The sequence below is a fragment of the Anguilla anguilla genome, chromosome 12 (assembly GCF_013347855.1).
Source record: "Anguilla anguilla isolate fAngAng1 chromosome 12, fAngAng1.pri, whole genome shotgun sequence".
Taxonomy (NCBI): domain Eukaryota; kingdom Metazoa; phylum Chordata; class Actinopteri; order Anguilliformes; family Anguillidae; genus Anguilla; species Anguilla anguilla.
Window position 1 is genome coordinate 17,961,588 of NC_049212.1, and position 16,344 is coordinate 17,977,931.

General features: G+C 55.1%; 1 protein-coding gene and 2 non-coding genes across 19 annotated transcripts in view; all 3 read right to left on the minus strand.

Annotated features, from left to right (window-relative positions):
- The window catches only part of LOC118209397 (eukaryotic translation initiation factor 4 gamma 1-like), a 43,495-nt gene that overhangs the window by 2,693 nt on the left and 24,458 nt on the right, over window positions 1-16,344 (minus strand). For 8 of the 17 annotated variants that reach the window (XM_035384651.1, XM_035384650.1, XM_035384664.1 and 5 more), the window contains 23 exons: window positions 13,867-14,024; window positions 10,819-10,911; window positions 10,600-10,684; window positions 9,387-10,331; window positions 9,112-9,200; window positions 8,251-8,431; window positions 7,841-7,974; window positions 7,614-7,733; window positions 6,854-7,240; window positions 6,235-6,381; window positions 5,574-5,810; window positions 5,330-5,434; window positions 3,408-3,704; window positions 3,146-3,260; window positions 2,836-2,953; window positions 2,445-2,728; window positions 2,105-2,226; window positions 1,751-1,923; window positions 1,340-1,465; window positions 1,158-1,239; window positions 953-1,051; window positions 567-701; window positions 215-296 (listed from right to left, as the gene is read on the minus strand). In XM_035384651.1, coding sequence (XP_035240542.1) covers window positions 215-296; window positions 567-701; window positions 953-1,051; window positions 1,158-1,239; window positions 1,340-1,465; window positions 1,751-1,923; window positions 2,105-2,226; window positions 2,445-2,728; window positions 2,836-2,953; window positions 3,146-3,260; window positions 3,408-3,704; window positions 5,330-5,434; window positions 5,574-5,810; window positions 6,235-6,381; window positions 6,854-7,240; window positions 7,614-7,733; window positions 7,841-7,974; window positions 8,251-8,431; window positions 9,112-9,200; window positions 9,387-10,331; window positions 10,600-10,684; window positions 10,819-10,911; window positions 13,867-14,024 — 4,314 coding nt within the window. Of the gene's footprint in view, window positions 1-214; window positions 297-566; window positions 702-952; window positions 1,052-1,157; window positions 1,240-1,339; window positions 1,466-1,750; window positions 1,924-2,104; window positions 2,227-2,444; window positions 2,729-2,835; window positions 2,954-3,145; window positions 3,261-3,407; window positions 3,705-5,329; window positions 5,435-5,573; window positions 5,811-6,234; window positions 6,382-6,853; window positions 7,241-7,613; window positions 7,734-7,840; window positions 7,975-8,250; window positions 8,432-9,111; window positions 9,201-9,386; window positions 10,332-10,599; window positions 10,685-10,818; window positions 10,912-11,649; window positions 12,152-12,475; window positions 13,834-13,866; window positions 14,025-16,113; window positions 16,163-16,344 lie in introns of those variants that run through there. The other 9 variants (XM_035384658.1, XM_035384655.1, XM_035384661.1 and 6 more) reach the window with 7 other exon arrangements.
- LOC118210474 lies at window positions 6,732-6,802 on the minus strand. The gene has a single exon (XR_004761870.1). It is a non-coding gene; the product is annotated as a small nucleolar RNA SNORD66 (small nucleolar RNA).
- Window positions 9,274-9,349, minus strand: LOC118210473. The gene has a single exon (XR_004761869.1). It is a non-coding gene; the product is annotated as a small nucleolar RNA SNORD66 (small nucleolar RNA).

Sequence of the window (16,344 nt, forward strand, 5' to 3'; positions counted from 1 at the left end):
CTAAACCAACTAATCAGTGCCTCCGTAATTACTTTAGTTATATATCGTTCCACTCTAGAAGATTCATGCAGCATTAGGATGCTGGAGTTCAGTTAAGCAAATTTAACTTCAAAGCTTTCATACTGAGAGGTAAAGGGAGTTCTCTGATTGGCTGTTTGGTGTGTACTGAATCCCTCAGTGTCACTCTATTGGGCATTGGAGGCAGCATACTCACAGATAATGGCGGAGACACACACGGAGGTCATCACTGCCCGTACGAACATGTTGGAAGAAGTCTGCTGCTCGTCCAGGTTTGCCTACAAGTGGGAAAAGGGCACAGGTCAAAGGTCAGCAGCCGAAACGCTAACGCTGCAGATTACTGGAGCAGTCATAGGAATAGCCAAAGGTCAAGTTGCGCAAGTGTCAGTATGGAGCAGAGAAAAAGGACAGAGGGAGGGGAAGTGTGTCGGGGGGGGGGGGGGGGGGGTCAGTGACTGAAGAGGCGGCTTTGGAGGAAGGGGAAGTGAAAGTCAGAGGGGGCATGGGGAAGAAGGTTGAGTGGCAGCCAGTAGGAGACGCTCTCCTACCTCCACCCAATCGTAGATCCTCTGGTTGTCGGCCTTTTCCTGGATCAGCTTGTCCATGTGTCTGCACAGTTCCTCAGAAGACAGCTCCTGCTTGCTGGTCTTCTCAGAATCATCTCCCAGTGTGAACTCCACTTTCTGCATGGCATACACCTCCAGTCAGTTCTCCACACGCTTCAAACCCAGTAAACCCATTCCCCACACCACTGCCTCACCTCAAGCTAGTCTGAAACCATTTTAGCAAGCATTTCCCATCTAGTGCCACTTTCATATCTTACAATGTACACAGCCTTTTCAACCACAATACATAGAGTACTTCAGTCAAGCTTTTCCCCAATCCACTCCCTCTCCCACAGCTCATTTCTCCAGTCCCCCGTGCACGTGCTCACATTCTCAGTCACAAACTTGTTAACGTCCTCGTCCTCGGGCAGGAAGTCCTTCCAGCTGAGGCCGGCCTCTCTCCACAGCACCCCGGCCTTCTTATGGCTCTGTGGGACGGGAGTGTGGGGTTAGTCTCCGCGGCGACCCTGGGCGCTTGTGACCGCGCTGCGGGGGCCTGAGGGGCACCGTGGGGGGCCGGGTGGCCGTACTCACCATTCCCTTGCACAGTAAGGTCAGGATTTCCGCCAGCAGGACGCCGGCCTTGCCCAGCGGGACCAGTGGTTTGGACACCTCCCTAAAGAAGAGGGGGGGGGTTAGGGTTATCAGTCTCATCCTCCGCCAGTCGCCCTCAAACGGCTGGGTCTCACGTGTGCGGAGCTGGGCGGTACACTCACTTGAAGAGCTCTCCCATGGGGATGCCTCCTTCGTGGAGCATGGGACTGATGATCTCAGCCAGGTACAGCCAGATGTGGGGGATGTCTATCGCCATGTCCTCCGCCACCTCCAGGATCTCCTGCAGCCTGTGAGCACATGAAAATATTCACAAAAGCAGCCAAAGACGACCACACAACAGAGCACGCGTTCGGTGTGCACAGTGCTTCCAGGTTTGAAAATGGTGAACCCACCCAAAGCCATTTTCCCCTGCACAGTAACATTTTAAAAAGTAGCCCAATAGTGCGGGAATCCGCCCAATCTGGCAACACTGCGCACCAGACACCAAAAACAGACGGCCCGTTTAGTCAGCCGCGGAGCCGCTCTGGCGGCTTTTCGGAGGGGATCTACGGGCAGAGCACGCGGGCACTCACCCCTTGTAGTACTGCTCGGTGGGCAGGGTGCCCGCCTTCACCAGCTGGTGCAGGAGGATGCCCATGTGCTCGCGGGCGATGGTGCTGCGCTCCAGCGTCGACTCGATGCCGTTCCGCACGAACACGAAGAGCAGCTGCGCCGAGTTCATCTCCTGCACGCACTGCAGCGCCTCCTGTGGGTGGGAGGAACAGCCGCGTTAGCAGCCTGCAGCCAGGGCGACGCCCAGGCGGAACTTGGGGACGTTCGTCCGAAACCGTGGCGCTAATGAACACCCGCTAACTTGTTGCTAGTAGCATAAGTGACCGTGGTCCATCTGACCAAAGGGCATTCTGAAAAAGCCCGGCTGTGCTGACCTTCATGTCGTTGATGTGCAGGTACTCCTCGATGATGGCGGTGGACTTCTTGTCCAGCTCTTCCTCGCTCATGGCGGGCTTGGCCTGGGTGGGTGGGGGAGTGGGCGTGGCCTCGCGCTTCACTAAGGGAGAAAACAGGCAGGTTGTCATGGAGATATTTACAGACAGCATTGCTTAAACAGCGTGGAGCTCTAACATATGGAATCCCACAACACCTATTGCTCATGGCCTACACAATGCAGCATGACAAGCAGCCATTTTATGGTCTCCCTGCCCAGTCCCAACAGTGTCTCCAATCCCCACGCTCCCCTCCTCCTGGCGCCCTGGCTGAAACGCTCACCGCTCTCCTTGCTCCGGGCGCGGTCGCGCTCGCGCTCGCGGCTGCCGCGGTCGCGCTCGTCGGTCATGCTGGACACGCGGCGCACGGGGTCGGCCGAGCCGCGGCGGTCCCTCTCGCGGCTGCGCTCCTCCGTCTCCCGGCTGTAGCTCCGCTTGGTGACGGGGGGCCGGTTGCGGTCGCCCCGCTCCATCGCGCGCTCGTCCCGCCGCTCGAAGCGGTCGCTGCCCCGGTCCAGGCGCTCGGGGCGCTCGAAGCGGTCGCTGCGCTCGCGGCTGGAGCTGCTCCTGTGGGGCGAGGGGGGGGGGGGGGGGTCAGACCGTGCGAAAGGCAGGGACACGCAGCTCTGCTACAGGTACACAGTGACAGGGACGGAGGGGCCCGTCAGACTGACCTCTGCGGGACCCTCCGGTCGCTGTCGGCAGAGGGGGGGGCGGAAGCAGAGGACGCTGACTGCTGCAGGGCGGAGAAGCGGTTCAGGGTGCTGGTGGCAGGACGTCCCGACTCAGGGGCTGAGAATGGAAAAGACACTGGGCTTAATTTAGCAGATCTTACTGAAGCGTACAGTAGCAGCCTGGTAAGCACGGCAACCAACATGAGAAACTCCACAGTGCCACCCAGTGGAAGAGAGACAAATAACACAGAACTGCAGTTCAGTGTGTAATATAGGAGTGAAGAGCAAACAGACGCTGAAGGAAACCTACCTGGTTCTCCACTGGGCTTGGAGCCCGAACCTCCGCTGCTGCCTTTGCCCCAGCTGCCCCACGTGCCCTTGCCCCCGGGGGCAAGGAGCTGATTGTTGAAGTCCAGCGCACCAGGCTAGAGAGGGGGAGAGAGGTGAAAACAGCGGTAAGAGACCACGCACAAGCAGACACATCCACCATTTTTCCTGACTGGCATCTGCAACACTGCAAAGCAGTCGTCCTGTAAATCTCAGCTCCGCCTCCCGCACCCCACGCCGCTCACCTTGGTGATCTTGCTCAGCCGGCTGGTGTCGATGGGGCGGTTTTTCGTGGAGATGGGGACGGTGTTCCAGCCCTCGTCCTGGGGGACGCTGATGCGGCTCCCGGCGGGGTGGGGGGGCCCGCCGCTGCGGCCCCCGGCCCCGCTGCTGCCGCTGCCGCCGCTGCCCCGCGTGTCCTTCTTGGACAGGAGCTGCTGCTGCACCTTGATCTGCTCCCGGTGCTCCTCCAGCTCCGCCTCTTTGTGGATCTGGTCGATTGTCTTGGGCCCCTGGTCTCCCCTCCTGGGGACCCAGGTGTTCTGAAAGGGGAAGAGGGCCATTAGACACGTCTGCAGGGCTCTTTGGGAAGACAGGTATGGTTCTATCCGGCTATACAGGACCGATCCGTTTCAGGATTTTTATGCCAACTTCTGAACTGAATTATTTCATTAGCTCAATCATATCTTGATCTGCAATTTGTATAAGCACCAGCTACAGCAGTAGACAGCAATTGTATCCTAAGAAAAGATTTTACTATGCTCAAGTACAGGAATTATAGAGTGGTCAGAAAACAGAAACTAAGATAACTGGTTGGAACAAAAACAAGGACTGGAGCTGCACCACTTGATTAACCAGTCAATCCCCTTGTTTTATTAAATAAACAAAGAAAAAAACCCCAGTACGCCACTGTGACAGTTCTGACCCCTCCCACAGCCTTGCTGGAGAAACGAAACTGAAACGGCAGGAGTTTCCAGTAACTCCTGGGTGTCTGTTGGAGCCGGGGGAGGACGGGGGGGGGAGGGAAACGCAGGCAGCGCTCCGCCTCCGAGACTCCGCCTCGAAACAGCGCCCCGGAGCAGAAGCTGTTCATGGGTCTGAAAAGCCTCATCTTAACCGCCTACGGTTTGCTTTTCCAGCTGAGCTGCCCCTCTGATCTGCAGATCGCAGCCCGAACACTGACACTAGACTTTCTCAGATGAGTTTGGTTTGAAAATGGGTCGAATAAACCGATCCAGGATTGACTGTCACAGACACAAATATCCAGGGACTGAAAACATCCTGAAGATGTTTCCATGCCAACATCTACTGAACACCTGCTAACAAAACCAGCTTCCAAACAAAGAGTGTACACCTGGACTGTAACTTGGTAACAAAGGTCACCTTTACTCTCCAGTACTAAATGGAGACCTATGAAAGTTTTACAGAAAACGCACAATGAATAAAATAACACACACACATATTGCACTGAGAGGGAGAGGCAAGCTTTAGCATGTCCTTAAAGTTAGCAGGTTACCTCAGAGTTAAGGGTCACTCCTCTAGTCATCTTTGTGTGGCGAGTCATTGTGCTGTGCGTGCTGGCAGGGACATTGGACTATCGAAGGGGCTCCCAAGTGTTTGCTTACCCTTTTCTATTCAGGTGAGCCCACAAGGCTACAGCACTGTCAAGGCCGGGCTGTTGATAAAGCAGGCCAAAGTAGTCCACTCTCAAGGACAAGATAGAGCGAGCGCGTTTGAAGTACTTAATCCAACTTTTTCTGTTAAAGCTTAACTGGAAAATACATAACATTTGAAATGACCCAAATACCTCCCCCACGGACATTTCAGGGCTCCCACTCACTGCAGAAGTCTGAGAGTGATGATTTAAGGGTAATTGTATAGCCTCGTTACCAAGCATTTTTTGGTGCGATAGGGGAACTTTTGGGAGGTAGACGTACATTGGGGCACACAGCCACACTACTTAAAGACATACATGATTAACCAGTGAGATTCATAAGCCGGAGTCAAACTTCAGAAAAATGGGATATTTGATCACTTGCTATGTTTCAACGTAGCGCGTCGTTGCAGGTGAAATATGAAGTTCGACCAGTTCAGAACCAGGAAATGAAAACGTTGCAACGTCACAGCTTCAGGGGTGACAGCGTAGGTCAGCAGGGAGGGCCCTTACCCGTCGGAGGTCCAGCACGTCCTGGAGCATGAAACGGATTCGAGACGAGGTCTTCCTCTCCTTGATTATCTTCTCCATCTGGTGGAAGTACTGGTCCATGCGAGGCTGTGAGAGGTGGGAAGAGTTTGAGTTGCGTTTGTGAACGCGACGCGCTCGTGCGCGAGTCTGTGCACGTGAGCGGGCGTGCGCACGCGAGGAAGAGCGCGAGCGTGGCGGCGACGGCGCGATGCGGCCGCTGCAGTACCTTGGCTTTCTCAAAGTCCAAGTCCTTCCCGATGGTGGACAGCAGGCGGCAGAGGCACTCCAGCGACTCCTCGTCGTGGTTCTTCAGCAGTTTGACGATGCAGTCGTGCATGATGGCCTCCGTCAGCATCTTCAGCTTGAAGAGCTCGCCGATGAACTTGATGTTGCCCAGAGACCGCCGCCGGGCCTTGTCCTTGGAATCGTCCAGCTCCTCCTTGAGGCGCTGCTTCTCCTCCTCCTGGAGCCCAGGCCAGAGGACACGTTAGTTGGGCTCAAGGCAGCTCTTAAAACCAATCATGACTAATAAATGGGGAGAATCATGAAATGTACCTGCTAGCACCGTTCAATCCTATATCACTCACACACTATTCATCACTGCTCGAATAATTCTAGGCCACCCATGGGAAAAATAAAAGGAATCCTTGAAGTTTTTATGATCATTTATAAAGCAAAGCTATAATGAAATTCAACACACAAAATTGTGGACACTGTGGTGACAGTCCACTTCATTCTTGGCGTGCCCATCCAAACACACCCAGATTCCTGTGTTGAGTCATGATAATCTAATATTCCTAAGCAAATTTCCTCCCCAAACCACTACAGCCTAACTGCTCGCAACAGCAAGCGTTCAAAGACGACTTTGTGTTTAAGCGGATGGTTACCACAGCAGCAGCGTCCAGCTCCTTCTGCTTCTTCTCGAAGATCTCGTCGTCGTCCTTGTCCTTCTCAAACTCCTTCTGGCAGCGGTTCAGCAGCAGCTTGCGGAAATTCACAGTGACTCCCGGCTTGTCGGTGGTGGGGACTTTGAGCTGAGGGGGGGGAGTTAAAGATGTAAGGTGCGATGGTCGAAAACAGTTTGGATCCCCCACTGACTACCAAAGAAACCTCTTCACTTAACTACACATCAGGCCAGACAACGTGTCTGGACCAAAACTGTTAAGCCTCTGGTGACTGAGAAATTGAAAGCAGAGGAAAATCCCTCAGAATAGGTGTGTCTCCCTGAAATTACGCGTTTGTTTCACATACAGGCTAGTTAGCCCCGTGGCATTCATACACGCTAAGCACTGATTTTCCTGCTGTAGGCTACTAAAAGCAGTTTGGCTACACTGTTTAAAGAGCGTCTGGAAGAGCCAAAATGGCCAATCACCACCATTAGTCACTCAACTTCATTCCCATCACTGTGGATCAGTGGCCCAGACACGTGGCACAAACAGGAGGTCATCACCGGAGCGCGATCGCGGACAGGGGCGGGCGGGCGGACGGACGGACGGGGACACTCACCCCCATAAGGCAGCGGCACATGTTGGCGTAGGCGACGGAGAAGTTGGGCTCGGAGATGGCCTTCTCGAAGATCAGGTCGATGACGCCCTTGAGCCGCTCCTCCGTGTCGATGGTCAGCTCCGTCACCTGCTTCATGAGCTGCTGGAACATCTGGGGCGTGAGCTTGTTGAGGATGCTCCGCACGCGGCGGAACAGGTCCTGGGTCTTGACGATCTCGGGGTCCTCCTCGGTCTTCTCTTTGGCCACCGGCTTCTTGGCCGACGGCTTCCAGGCCTTCTCGGCCTTGTTGAGCTTCACGTCCTCGGTGAGCGAGACGCTGGCGATGATCTTGCGCGGCTCCTTGCGCTGGCCCTGCTGGGAGCGGCGGGGGCCGCCCATTCCAGAGGGCTGGAGAGGAAGAGGAGGAGGAAGATGGTGGTAAGATCCCCTATTCAACACACTCACCATTACATCATCATATCCACATTAAGCACGATACACTCAACTTATTATCCCTTAACTTTAAGACCAACTATATGCCACAAGGTATATTTTGTAATACTGCAGTAACTATATGCATGACTAGAATTTCTTCCTGTACCATGGCACACCATCTCCAATTCGTCCTAAATGCCAACAGCCACACACAGGCAGCTCTGCCTGATGAAGACTGCCTGAGTCTTCAGAGTGCTTTGATAAAATACCAAGGTGGAACAGTGCTGGGGTACACACTGCGCCTCACATGCCACCCAGGTTAATGGGATCATTAACAGTGCCTCACCGGTCCTCGGCCACCCATGGGCTGTCTCCCCAAATTGGCGAAAGAGGGAGTGAAGTCTGGCCCGCAGTTCATGCCTGTAAGGCGGCTGGGGTCCAGGGGGCGCAGCGGGGTCTTGTTCGCCTTCAGAGGAGGGGGGAAAAAAGAGAAGAGTCAGCAACGAGCTCAGCCACTGAAATAACCATGGATTTGGTAGGTCCTCCAGTCCACCAGGAGGCAGGCAACTCTACCTTATCCAGCACCACTTCGGTGATGTGCGGCAGTCCCTCGGGTTTATGCATGCTGGCACTGATGAACTGGAAGCCCAGCAGGAACTCGCGGTCGTATTTCTTCTTCTCTTCGGGGTTGATGGGCTTCCATTGCTCTGTAATAGAGACAAAAGCAGCGTAGAGAGGTAAGGCTGTGGTACAAACAAAACTACAAAACAAAGAAAAAACAGTTGTGCCAACAACAATTTCAATGGAGAAACAGAGCAGGAGAGGAGCTAAGGGCGGAGTCTATGATGGCGGCAGGCTAAGGGTGGGGTGAGGGAAACGCACGTGTGCGGAGGGCAGGTAGAGAGGCACTGCAATAACCTAAGGGTGGGGGCCAGAGGAGCTCATCAAAGCAGTAAAAGCAGGGACAGGCGAAATGAAAGCACCTTCTTTGTACTGATACTTCTGGTCTCCGGGTTTGACGGCCTCTGGTTCGATGTTCTCGGCGTCGAGCTTGTCCTCCTTCTCCTCCCAGGTCTCGTCCACCTCCTCCGCGGCAGCGGGGGCGGGGAGGGCGGGGGCGGACTGGGCCTGCTCCGGCTCCGGGGGGCTCTCCACCACCTGCTCCTGCGGAAAGCACCGACACCGAGAGTGCAGAGCGGCGTTAAACCTGCGGGAGAAGGGCTCAACTTTCCCCATGAATTCCACAGGCATTTACATCAGCTAGAAACGGTGGGGGAGGTCTCATTTTCCAATACGGTTTAATCTGAACGTGGTACTACACAGATTTCAGAAATATAAAAGAATATTTATGAATATTATGGTTGGAATTTTATTCTATGAGAATAATCTTAACTAAAGGGCCATCCAATGTAAGCAGCCATTTGCACTGAACTGCTTTAAGCAATGATAAAAAAATCCTCGTAATTAATTCATTATGAACTTCTTTCCTGTAGGACCCATCAAAATCAGAGAAACAGGAGCACAAACCTAGCAAGATCATTCATTTGAATGCTAATTTTTTTACCAACAGTGGAAAAGTGTCATTAATGTGCAACAAAGCTGGTTAATTAGGGTGCTCTGTGATTGATATTGGCAGGATAATGAGCAGCTGCTGACACTAGCGAGGCAGCTTTAGCGCTGATCTGGGAAATGCCTTCGGCTGCTCAAACTGACACGTCTGCCTGACAGCAGTCATACACACAACACTGCCACTGCGATCCAGCAAGGAGAAAGCCACCTACAGACATCAACAGGACAGAATGCAGGCAATGAGCTGCAGTTCACACAGACACACACGCACAAACCTCTTTAAAGGCATCCAAGATGTCTCCCACAGCCTCCTTTTTGTTCAGTTCCTTCATTTTTCTCTTCTTCTTTGGCACAGAGACAGCAGCTGGAGGGCAGGCGAGAGAGCAGCTCATTTAGAACAGTGCACAGCGAGGGGCAGGCTGACCCTCCGCTTGCTGCTCCTCAGTCCCTCATTCCCATCACTGTGGATCAGTGGCCCAGACACGTGGCACAAACAGGAGCTCATCACCGGAGCGGAGAGAGGGGACGAGGGGACGGGCGCGGCGCTCACCTTGCATAGAGATCTCCTCTGCGGCGGCGGCGGCCTGCGGAGGGGGCGTGTCCTCCCTCTCCTCAGCGGGAGGGGGCGGGGTCGTGGCGGCGGGGGCGGGGGCCGCGGGCGTCGCGGCGAGCGCGGGCGGGGCTTCCGCCAGCGGGGCGACCTCGGGCTCGGCGATGGGGCTGATGTCGCACTCGGGCGGCTCCTCGGACGCCTCGTCGGGGTCCGGGGCCCCTGGGGCCGCCAGGCCGTTGGAGAGCAGCAGCTCCTCGGGCTGGGTGATGGGGGTGATTGGGGTGACGGGGCTGACGGGCGGCTCCTCGGGGGCCTCGGGTTCAGGGGGCGGGCTCTCGGCCCGCTCTTCAGTCAGAGGCTCGGCGCCCAGTCCGTTAGCGGCGGCGGGCGGAGCGCTGGGCGGAGCGCTGGGCGGAGCGCTGGGCGTGGCAGCAGTGTCAGGTGCAGGGGCAGCAGTGTCAGGGGCAGGGGTAGGGGTAGGGGACGGGGCAGAGGGGGGGACGGGGGAGGAAGGCATGGGGACAGGCTCGGGTTCGACGGCCTGCTCCTTCTCCTCCTCCGCTTCCTCTTTCTTCTCTTCCTCCTCCCTCACTTCCTCTTCCTCCTCCTCTTCTTTCTTCTCAGGCTCGGGGGACGGGGGCTGCTCCGCCGTCGTCGGGGGGACGGGGGCGGCGTCCTGGGGCGCCGTGACGGTCGGGGCAGCGGCCGGGGGTCCCGTGGGGGAGTCCACGATGTCGCTGATGGGGACGTCCGGCGGGGGTGTGGGCGAGGCGTTAGTGTTGACGGGAGACTCCCCGGGGGGAATGGGCACCTCCATCAGGGGGGCCACCCTAGTGTCCGTGTCAGGCTTGCTTTCGCCTGCAGGGGCCTCTTTAGGGTTCACCTCCAAAGGCTTGCAAGGGGGGGGAGTGGGGGCAGGGGCCGGGGGCTTCGCTCTGTCATCTGCAAACGAGACGGAGTGTGAGGACACACAGCCCCACTCTAACACCAGCAACCGATCATCTGTTAACGGACATTATGATGGTGTGGTCCCGCATCCACCCACAGCTTCACACAGACGGGAAGCCTTAGGAGGAGCAGCCCTGGCCTCAGTGTGCCAACATGGCATGACTCAAGTGCTCTTACTTCCTCACTTTCACTTCTGTCAGAGGGCGGGGCTAACGCGGAAAGTTAAAGGGAGAAACAGGAGAGTCCAGGTGGCCTGACTCACCTTGTCCGACGGGCAACGCGGCAGGTGTCACGTTCTCACCGTTGGCCTGGGCGAGGCCGCCTCCGTCCACGCCCTGCATGGCAGACTGGGGGGGAGACGGGAGTCACTCTCCACACTCTGAGAGGCCCTCGTGCGGCAGGGCACAGGAACGCAGAGCACAGAGACGTGTGGGGTCCACCGCGCCCGACCCTCACGGGGGGGTGTGGGGAAATGGCTCACCTGTGGAGGTGTCGGGGTGGAGGCAGTCCTGCCCCCTGACATGATCTCCTCTGTGATGTCGCGGCCTCCCTGGTTGGGGTCTCGTATTCTGATCTGAAAGAGCGAAAGCAGCTCGTTGGGTTAGCTGCTCAGGGAACACCCTGAGGATGGGGCAGCAGCCCCGGGCAGGGGGGGCAGCTGCAGGGGAGCCGCTACAATGGCACGGCACCCTGGGGGGGGGACAAAGACAGCAGCGCCTGCCCAAAGCAGGGAGAGGTACCCTCTCCTCACCGGCCTTCCCAAAATAGAGAAGGGGAGACAGACTGACAGGAGAGCCGTTACAAACAGAGCGGCTTCCTGTGACGCAAGCGCTCTACAGTTCGCTCGATTCAAAATGAACTAAACCCGTCAGGAAGCGCTGGCCTGCTGTCGGTGACTCAGACGGCGAGTAATGGAACCGCCACGCTCGCCAGCGACAGGATTCCTTCACTCAGTCACACAAACACCGAGACTGCAAGACCGAGAGCAGCCGCGTAGCAGCGCCACCGCCAACTCCGCTTCAGCCTGGAGAGACGCAGCTGCCGTCACCGCGGGGAGAAAGAGCCAGCCTGCCGCCTGGAGCGAGCCGCCGGCGGGCTTGTCGCCTGGAGCGAGCCGCCGGCGGGCCTGCCCAGCGAGCCGCCCATAAGCAGAGCTAGCGGGCCCGAGCGGACACCGGTCCTGATCGGCACACTCTGTTCCCGGCGGGCTGATAACGCCGTGCTTACCGAGCGTTCCAGGAGCGGCCCGAGAGACGGGCACGTGCTCCCCCCACACGACCTCGCGCAGCTCCGCCCCCCCTCCCCCCGTTACCTGCCTCAGCGATGGCGCGCCGCCCCGGGCGGGAGGCCCCGCGGGCTAGCAGGCCCCTCTCATCCTGGGGCCGGGGGGCCGGCTGCAAGCCGACGGGCCTCTGCTGGAGCGGCGGACGCTCTGTGAAGCGCTGCCGGGGCTGAGCGCGGCCGGGCTGGGCCTCTCGCCCCGCGCACAGAGAGAGAGAGAGAGAGGGGGGAGCGCGGCTGGCCTCGCCGAGCGGCAGCACAGGAATGCACGTCCCCGCCCACACCGCTCCACACAGCTCCACACAGAGGGCCGAGCGAGGGGGAGAGAAGGGCTGGAGTTATTCCACTTCTCTCTCTCTCTCTCCCTGCGAGCTCTCTCCACCCCCCTCCCTACGGCTGGGCCTCAGAGGGAAGGGGGGAGGCTGCCACAGCGGCAGTTGAATGGAGGCTGCCGGGCTTCCGGGATCCACCGGGGGAGGAGCCGGGCTGGATCTCAGAGCCACGTGGAGCAGCGCTGTGTGCTGACATGTCCTTCAATCCCCCCCCCCCCCTCCCCTTCAATCCCACCCCCCCCTCCCCCTCCCCCGACACCCGGCAGACTGCCAGAGCCGCACAGCCAGAGAGACGAGCCGTGTGAATACAGGAGACACACAAAACGCTATGAAAGAGAAGCTGCGTTTTCCCATCACAAAGCAGAGACCGTAACTCACGGGACAGCTCGCTGCGTCGCGGTCTGCGCTAGGCGCTCGCGTTTACGCGGCACTGAACGTTTCCGCCTCCCGCGGCAGACGCCCTCCCCACCCCCCGCACATCCTGCCCTCCCCCCGGGGAAGAGGAGCAGGCGTCTCTGCACTCACTCTCTCACTCCTGGGTCCTTTGCTCTGGGGTGCCCGGGGCCCTAACTCTCATCCTCGTGGCCAGCTCTCCAGCGAGCCGTGGAGCCGCAGTCTCTGAGCGCAGGACCTTGAGCACACGGCAGAAATGCTCCCCTGTCCAAAGTCCGCCCAGCTAGACACAGCCAGCTCTGCACTCCCACACTGATAAAAGCAGCCAAGTCAACCACAGTGCTCGGCGAAGCTAGGCCAGTCTTATCGACCATAGAGTGCAGCACAGCTAGACCAGTCCAATCAACCACTGATTGCAACAGAGCTAGACCAGTCAAATCAACCATAGAGTGCAGCACGGCTACACCGCTGGAGTTCACCACAGAATGTAGTGCAGCTTGATCAGTCAAGGCAGCCACACACAGATCCACTGGGCGCTAACTGCAGGGGTTCACTTCACAGTGCAAAGCCCCCATAACAGCATCGGCCTCAGAAAATGTCCTCCTTTCTACAGGCAAGTGCGACAATACCACCGGTACAGAAACACGAAAGAACGAGTCAAAATGAAGCATGACCCCGAGACCCCTGGGAGCACGGTCTCAAAGTGGGATAAACAATCAGAGAAGGAGAGTCCAACACTGGAGAGCTGCAGTTCCAGGAATACAAAGGACCTCCATCTCCAAGCTGCTTCAGATGTTCACTTTTTACTCAACGCCTGAACGCCGGAATCACGCGGTTCAGACTACAATCCCATATGCTCGCAAGATGTCCTATAGTGCGATTCTGACCATCTTTTAACAATCACTGGTTAAAACTTAATAAAAATGGAAAAAATGCTTTCAAACAGCATTTTGCACTTCTACATACATTCCAATGAAAAGTGCCGGCAGGCTGTGTAGGCTTAGCCAACATTACCGACTTGAGTGGAGGACCTGATTCTAAGCTTAAAGGACAAAAGCAGTTAGCATCAATAAACAATGTACATATGAGCATCTGTTTAAAAACTCAACATGTATAACAGTATTTCAGCACAAACAGAAAACATGCATTTCTCATCAGTGAGCAAACTTCTAACTGAATCAAAAAAGAAACATGCTCAGGTTAATGCAACAGCTAAGTTCATCAGTTACTCTCCTACTGTACTAAACAGCAATTTACTAAAGGAAAGACATTTTCATAACATTAAAATGACAAAGTAAATAACTATAGCCTCTAAGGCTGAATAGTAAGCTTCCATCATTAAACAGACACATGAGATCATGGGAGTTAAAATGATTCTGTCTATATCATGACAGGCCATGCAAAATGAAGCTAAAGCCAATCTGAGTCAAACAAATGGAGAATTAAACACTCTTAAATCTTAAACGGTCACAGGTTTATTTTTTTAAATTCTTCAAAAAGATATGTAAATACCAAGCACAAACCTTGGAGGAACCTGGGGGCAGTACCTGTTTTCGCTCCCGTTTGGGTGGGATCTGCTGCTGCTGAGGGGGGGGCTGCTGCTGCTGCTGGGGGTTCATCATGACGGACGGGGCCGGCACCGAGGGGGGGTACTGCGGCTGGGCCGGATAGTACGCTCCTGCTGTGGGCGGGGGACAGGCAGAGTGAGTGAACACAGTCTCACAAAGCCAGTGTTCAGCTACGGCGTTCTGGCGGACTGCAGAATAAAGACGTGCGTTACAGCTCATCGTCATTTAGGACAAGCCTGCTGCCCCAACACTGAAACAGGCAAGAGTTTAAACTTGCATTCCCAGTCAATATGTGGCACTTCAGTTCCGTATGCAGCCAACTACCAGTTTATTATTGGCAAGTGTATTGCATAACCATTTAAAATGAACAATGTTCTCAAAACTGTACTTCGGCAGATTCAAAATGGTTCAAAATGGGAAAGTCAATGGGAGAAGTCACAGTCAGTTTGTCCTTGTTTTTCCCTACAGTCTGTGGACTGAGCCAAGCAAAGTGGTAAAGGCTGCAATATTCATGGCCGAGTTATGGGTGGAGAGGCCAAGCCAGACTTCAGACATTAAAATACAACTCCATTGCGAAATTATAACTGTAGGCCCTGATCCTCACCCCTAGTAAAAATGCCATCCGAAGACTGCTTGTTTAATATCAAGCAAAGCTGCGTATTTCAAGTGAAATCCTCAGAACTATTAAAAGTCCCCATTAAAAAAAGAACTGTCCCTGGCAGCAAACTGAATACCCTTTGTGGGATCATGCAGAAATTCTGACATTTAAGACGTCGGAAATCAAGCTCACCTCTAATTCAGTGGAAAGGAAAATTTTTTAAATGTCAGATTTATTCATTTGTATACAGAACTACACATTCTTAGGTGAGAAAATTTGAAACTTTCATGGTACCGACAAAATAGCTTTGACAGCATCAAGAAAGTCGTGCCATTTGGTACTAAGCTGATACCAATTTTATTTTTAATTAGTTCATCTTGGCCTCAGAGAGCCAATAAGCATGCTCGTTCCACTAAGCTGGCGATTGGCTGTCTAACTTTTTGCTCACATGGCACATCGGGTATGCATTATTTAAAAGCAATATGACAAAAAAAAAAACAACCAAGTAGTGGCATTCAGGAAATGGTATTACATTTTTGAACAATATCCAGCCCTAAGGAGGCACTGACAGATAAGGAACAGTACCGAGATGCCAGGAACCCCTCTCAACTCTGACCCTATAGACCCCGCGTAAAGCAGGTGTTGAAACCCAAAGCACTGCAGGTGGATTTCCTAGGGGGACACCGGAGGTGTACCCTTGAGAAAGGTTACCGATCTCCCATTTCACTGTGAGAAACTCCTTTAGGGTCAGGCAATGCCTGCCTGCAACTTCCAGCTCAGTTCAGTTGATGAGGCTGAGGATGACATCACTCATCTGCTTTATGGAAACGCGCAACTTGAGGGAAGCACAATACAAGTTCACTATTACATGAATTATTCAAGTAGTCAAAATATAAAACCAATTTGATTGTACTATTGATCATAACTCACAAGAGAAAAGAACAATCAAACTGAGCTTAATCAATTGAAAGATGAATTTAGCCAAGAAGCAGACCACAATGAAACCTTTACAGCAGATAAGCCATGTGATAAAGATTAATATTCAAATAAAAAGCATCATAAATGAGCTCGGCTAGACTAAAAACCCACAGAAGCTTTAGGTCCTCTGTCCTGGGTTTGATATACTCTTCTGGAAGCAGCCAGAGAATCCAAACACTTCCAAGCACAGAATCCAGATGGTAAGTTGACTTGAACATCCATTTGTGAGACAGTGGAGACAGTGTTCTGCAGTAAAAGCCGTCTGGCAGACGGTGCGCTTGCCAAGCTAACGCCTGGCGGAGCCCCCTGTGATGGCCACCCCTGCACACGCTCCAGCTCCGCTGACATTAAAGTCCTCCACATTGGTGGCAAGGTAGCGCACAGACTAAATATAGTCATGATCAACGCAGAGTGAGGGGGGGTGGGGGAAGAGAGAGAGAGAGAGAGAGAGGGGAGAGCAACAACATGAACACGGAGAACTGTAAAGTTCCTGGAAACCTTCGCACCGTCCAGACAAATAAAAAGCTTAAGATCCGGCTCGCATGGCGACTGGAGAGCAAGCGAGAGGGGAAGCGAGAGAGGGGAAGAGCGCGGCGCGGCGAGGCGGACGAGCGAGCGGAACGTACCGGGAGGTTCTCTGAGAGAGCCGCGGTTTCCCATCTGTGAGGAGAGCCGCGCGGCGGGCGTGGCGGTCCCGAGCGGAGCTCCTCCCAGAGGGAGGGAGGGAGGGAGGGGAGAAGGCGCGCTCTGCCCTGCCACGGCTCCGCGGGTGGCCCAGAGACCCGAGGAGGACGGGACGCGTGCAGCCGGGTGCGGGGAAGGGCTGAAAGCTTCTGCGGGCGATTCCGCACCTGACC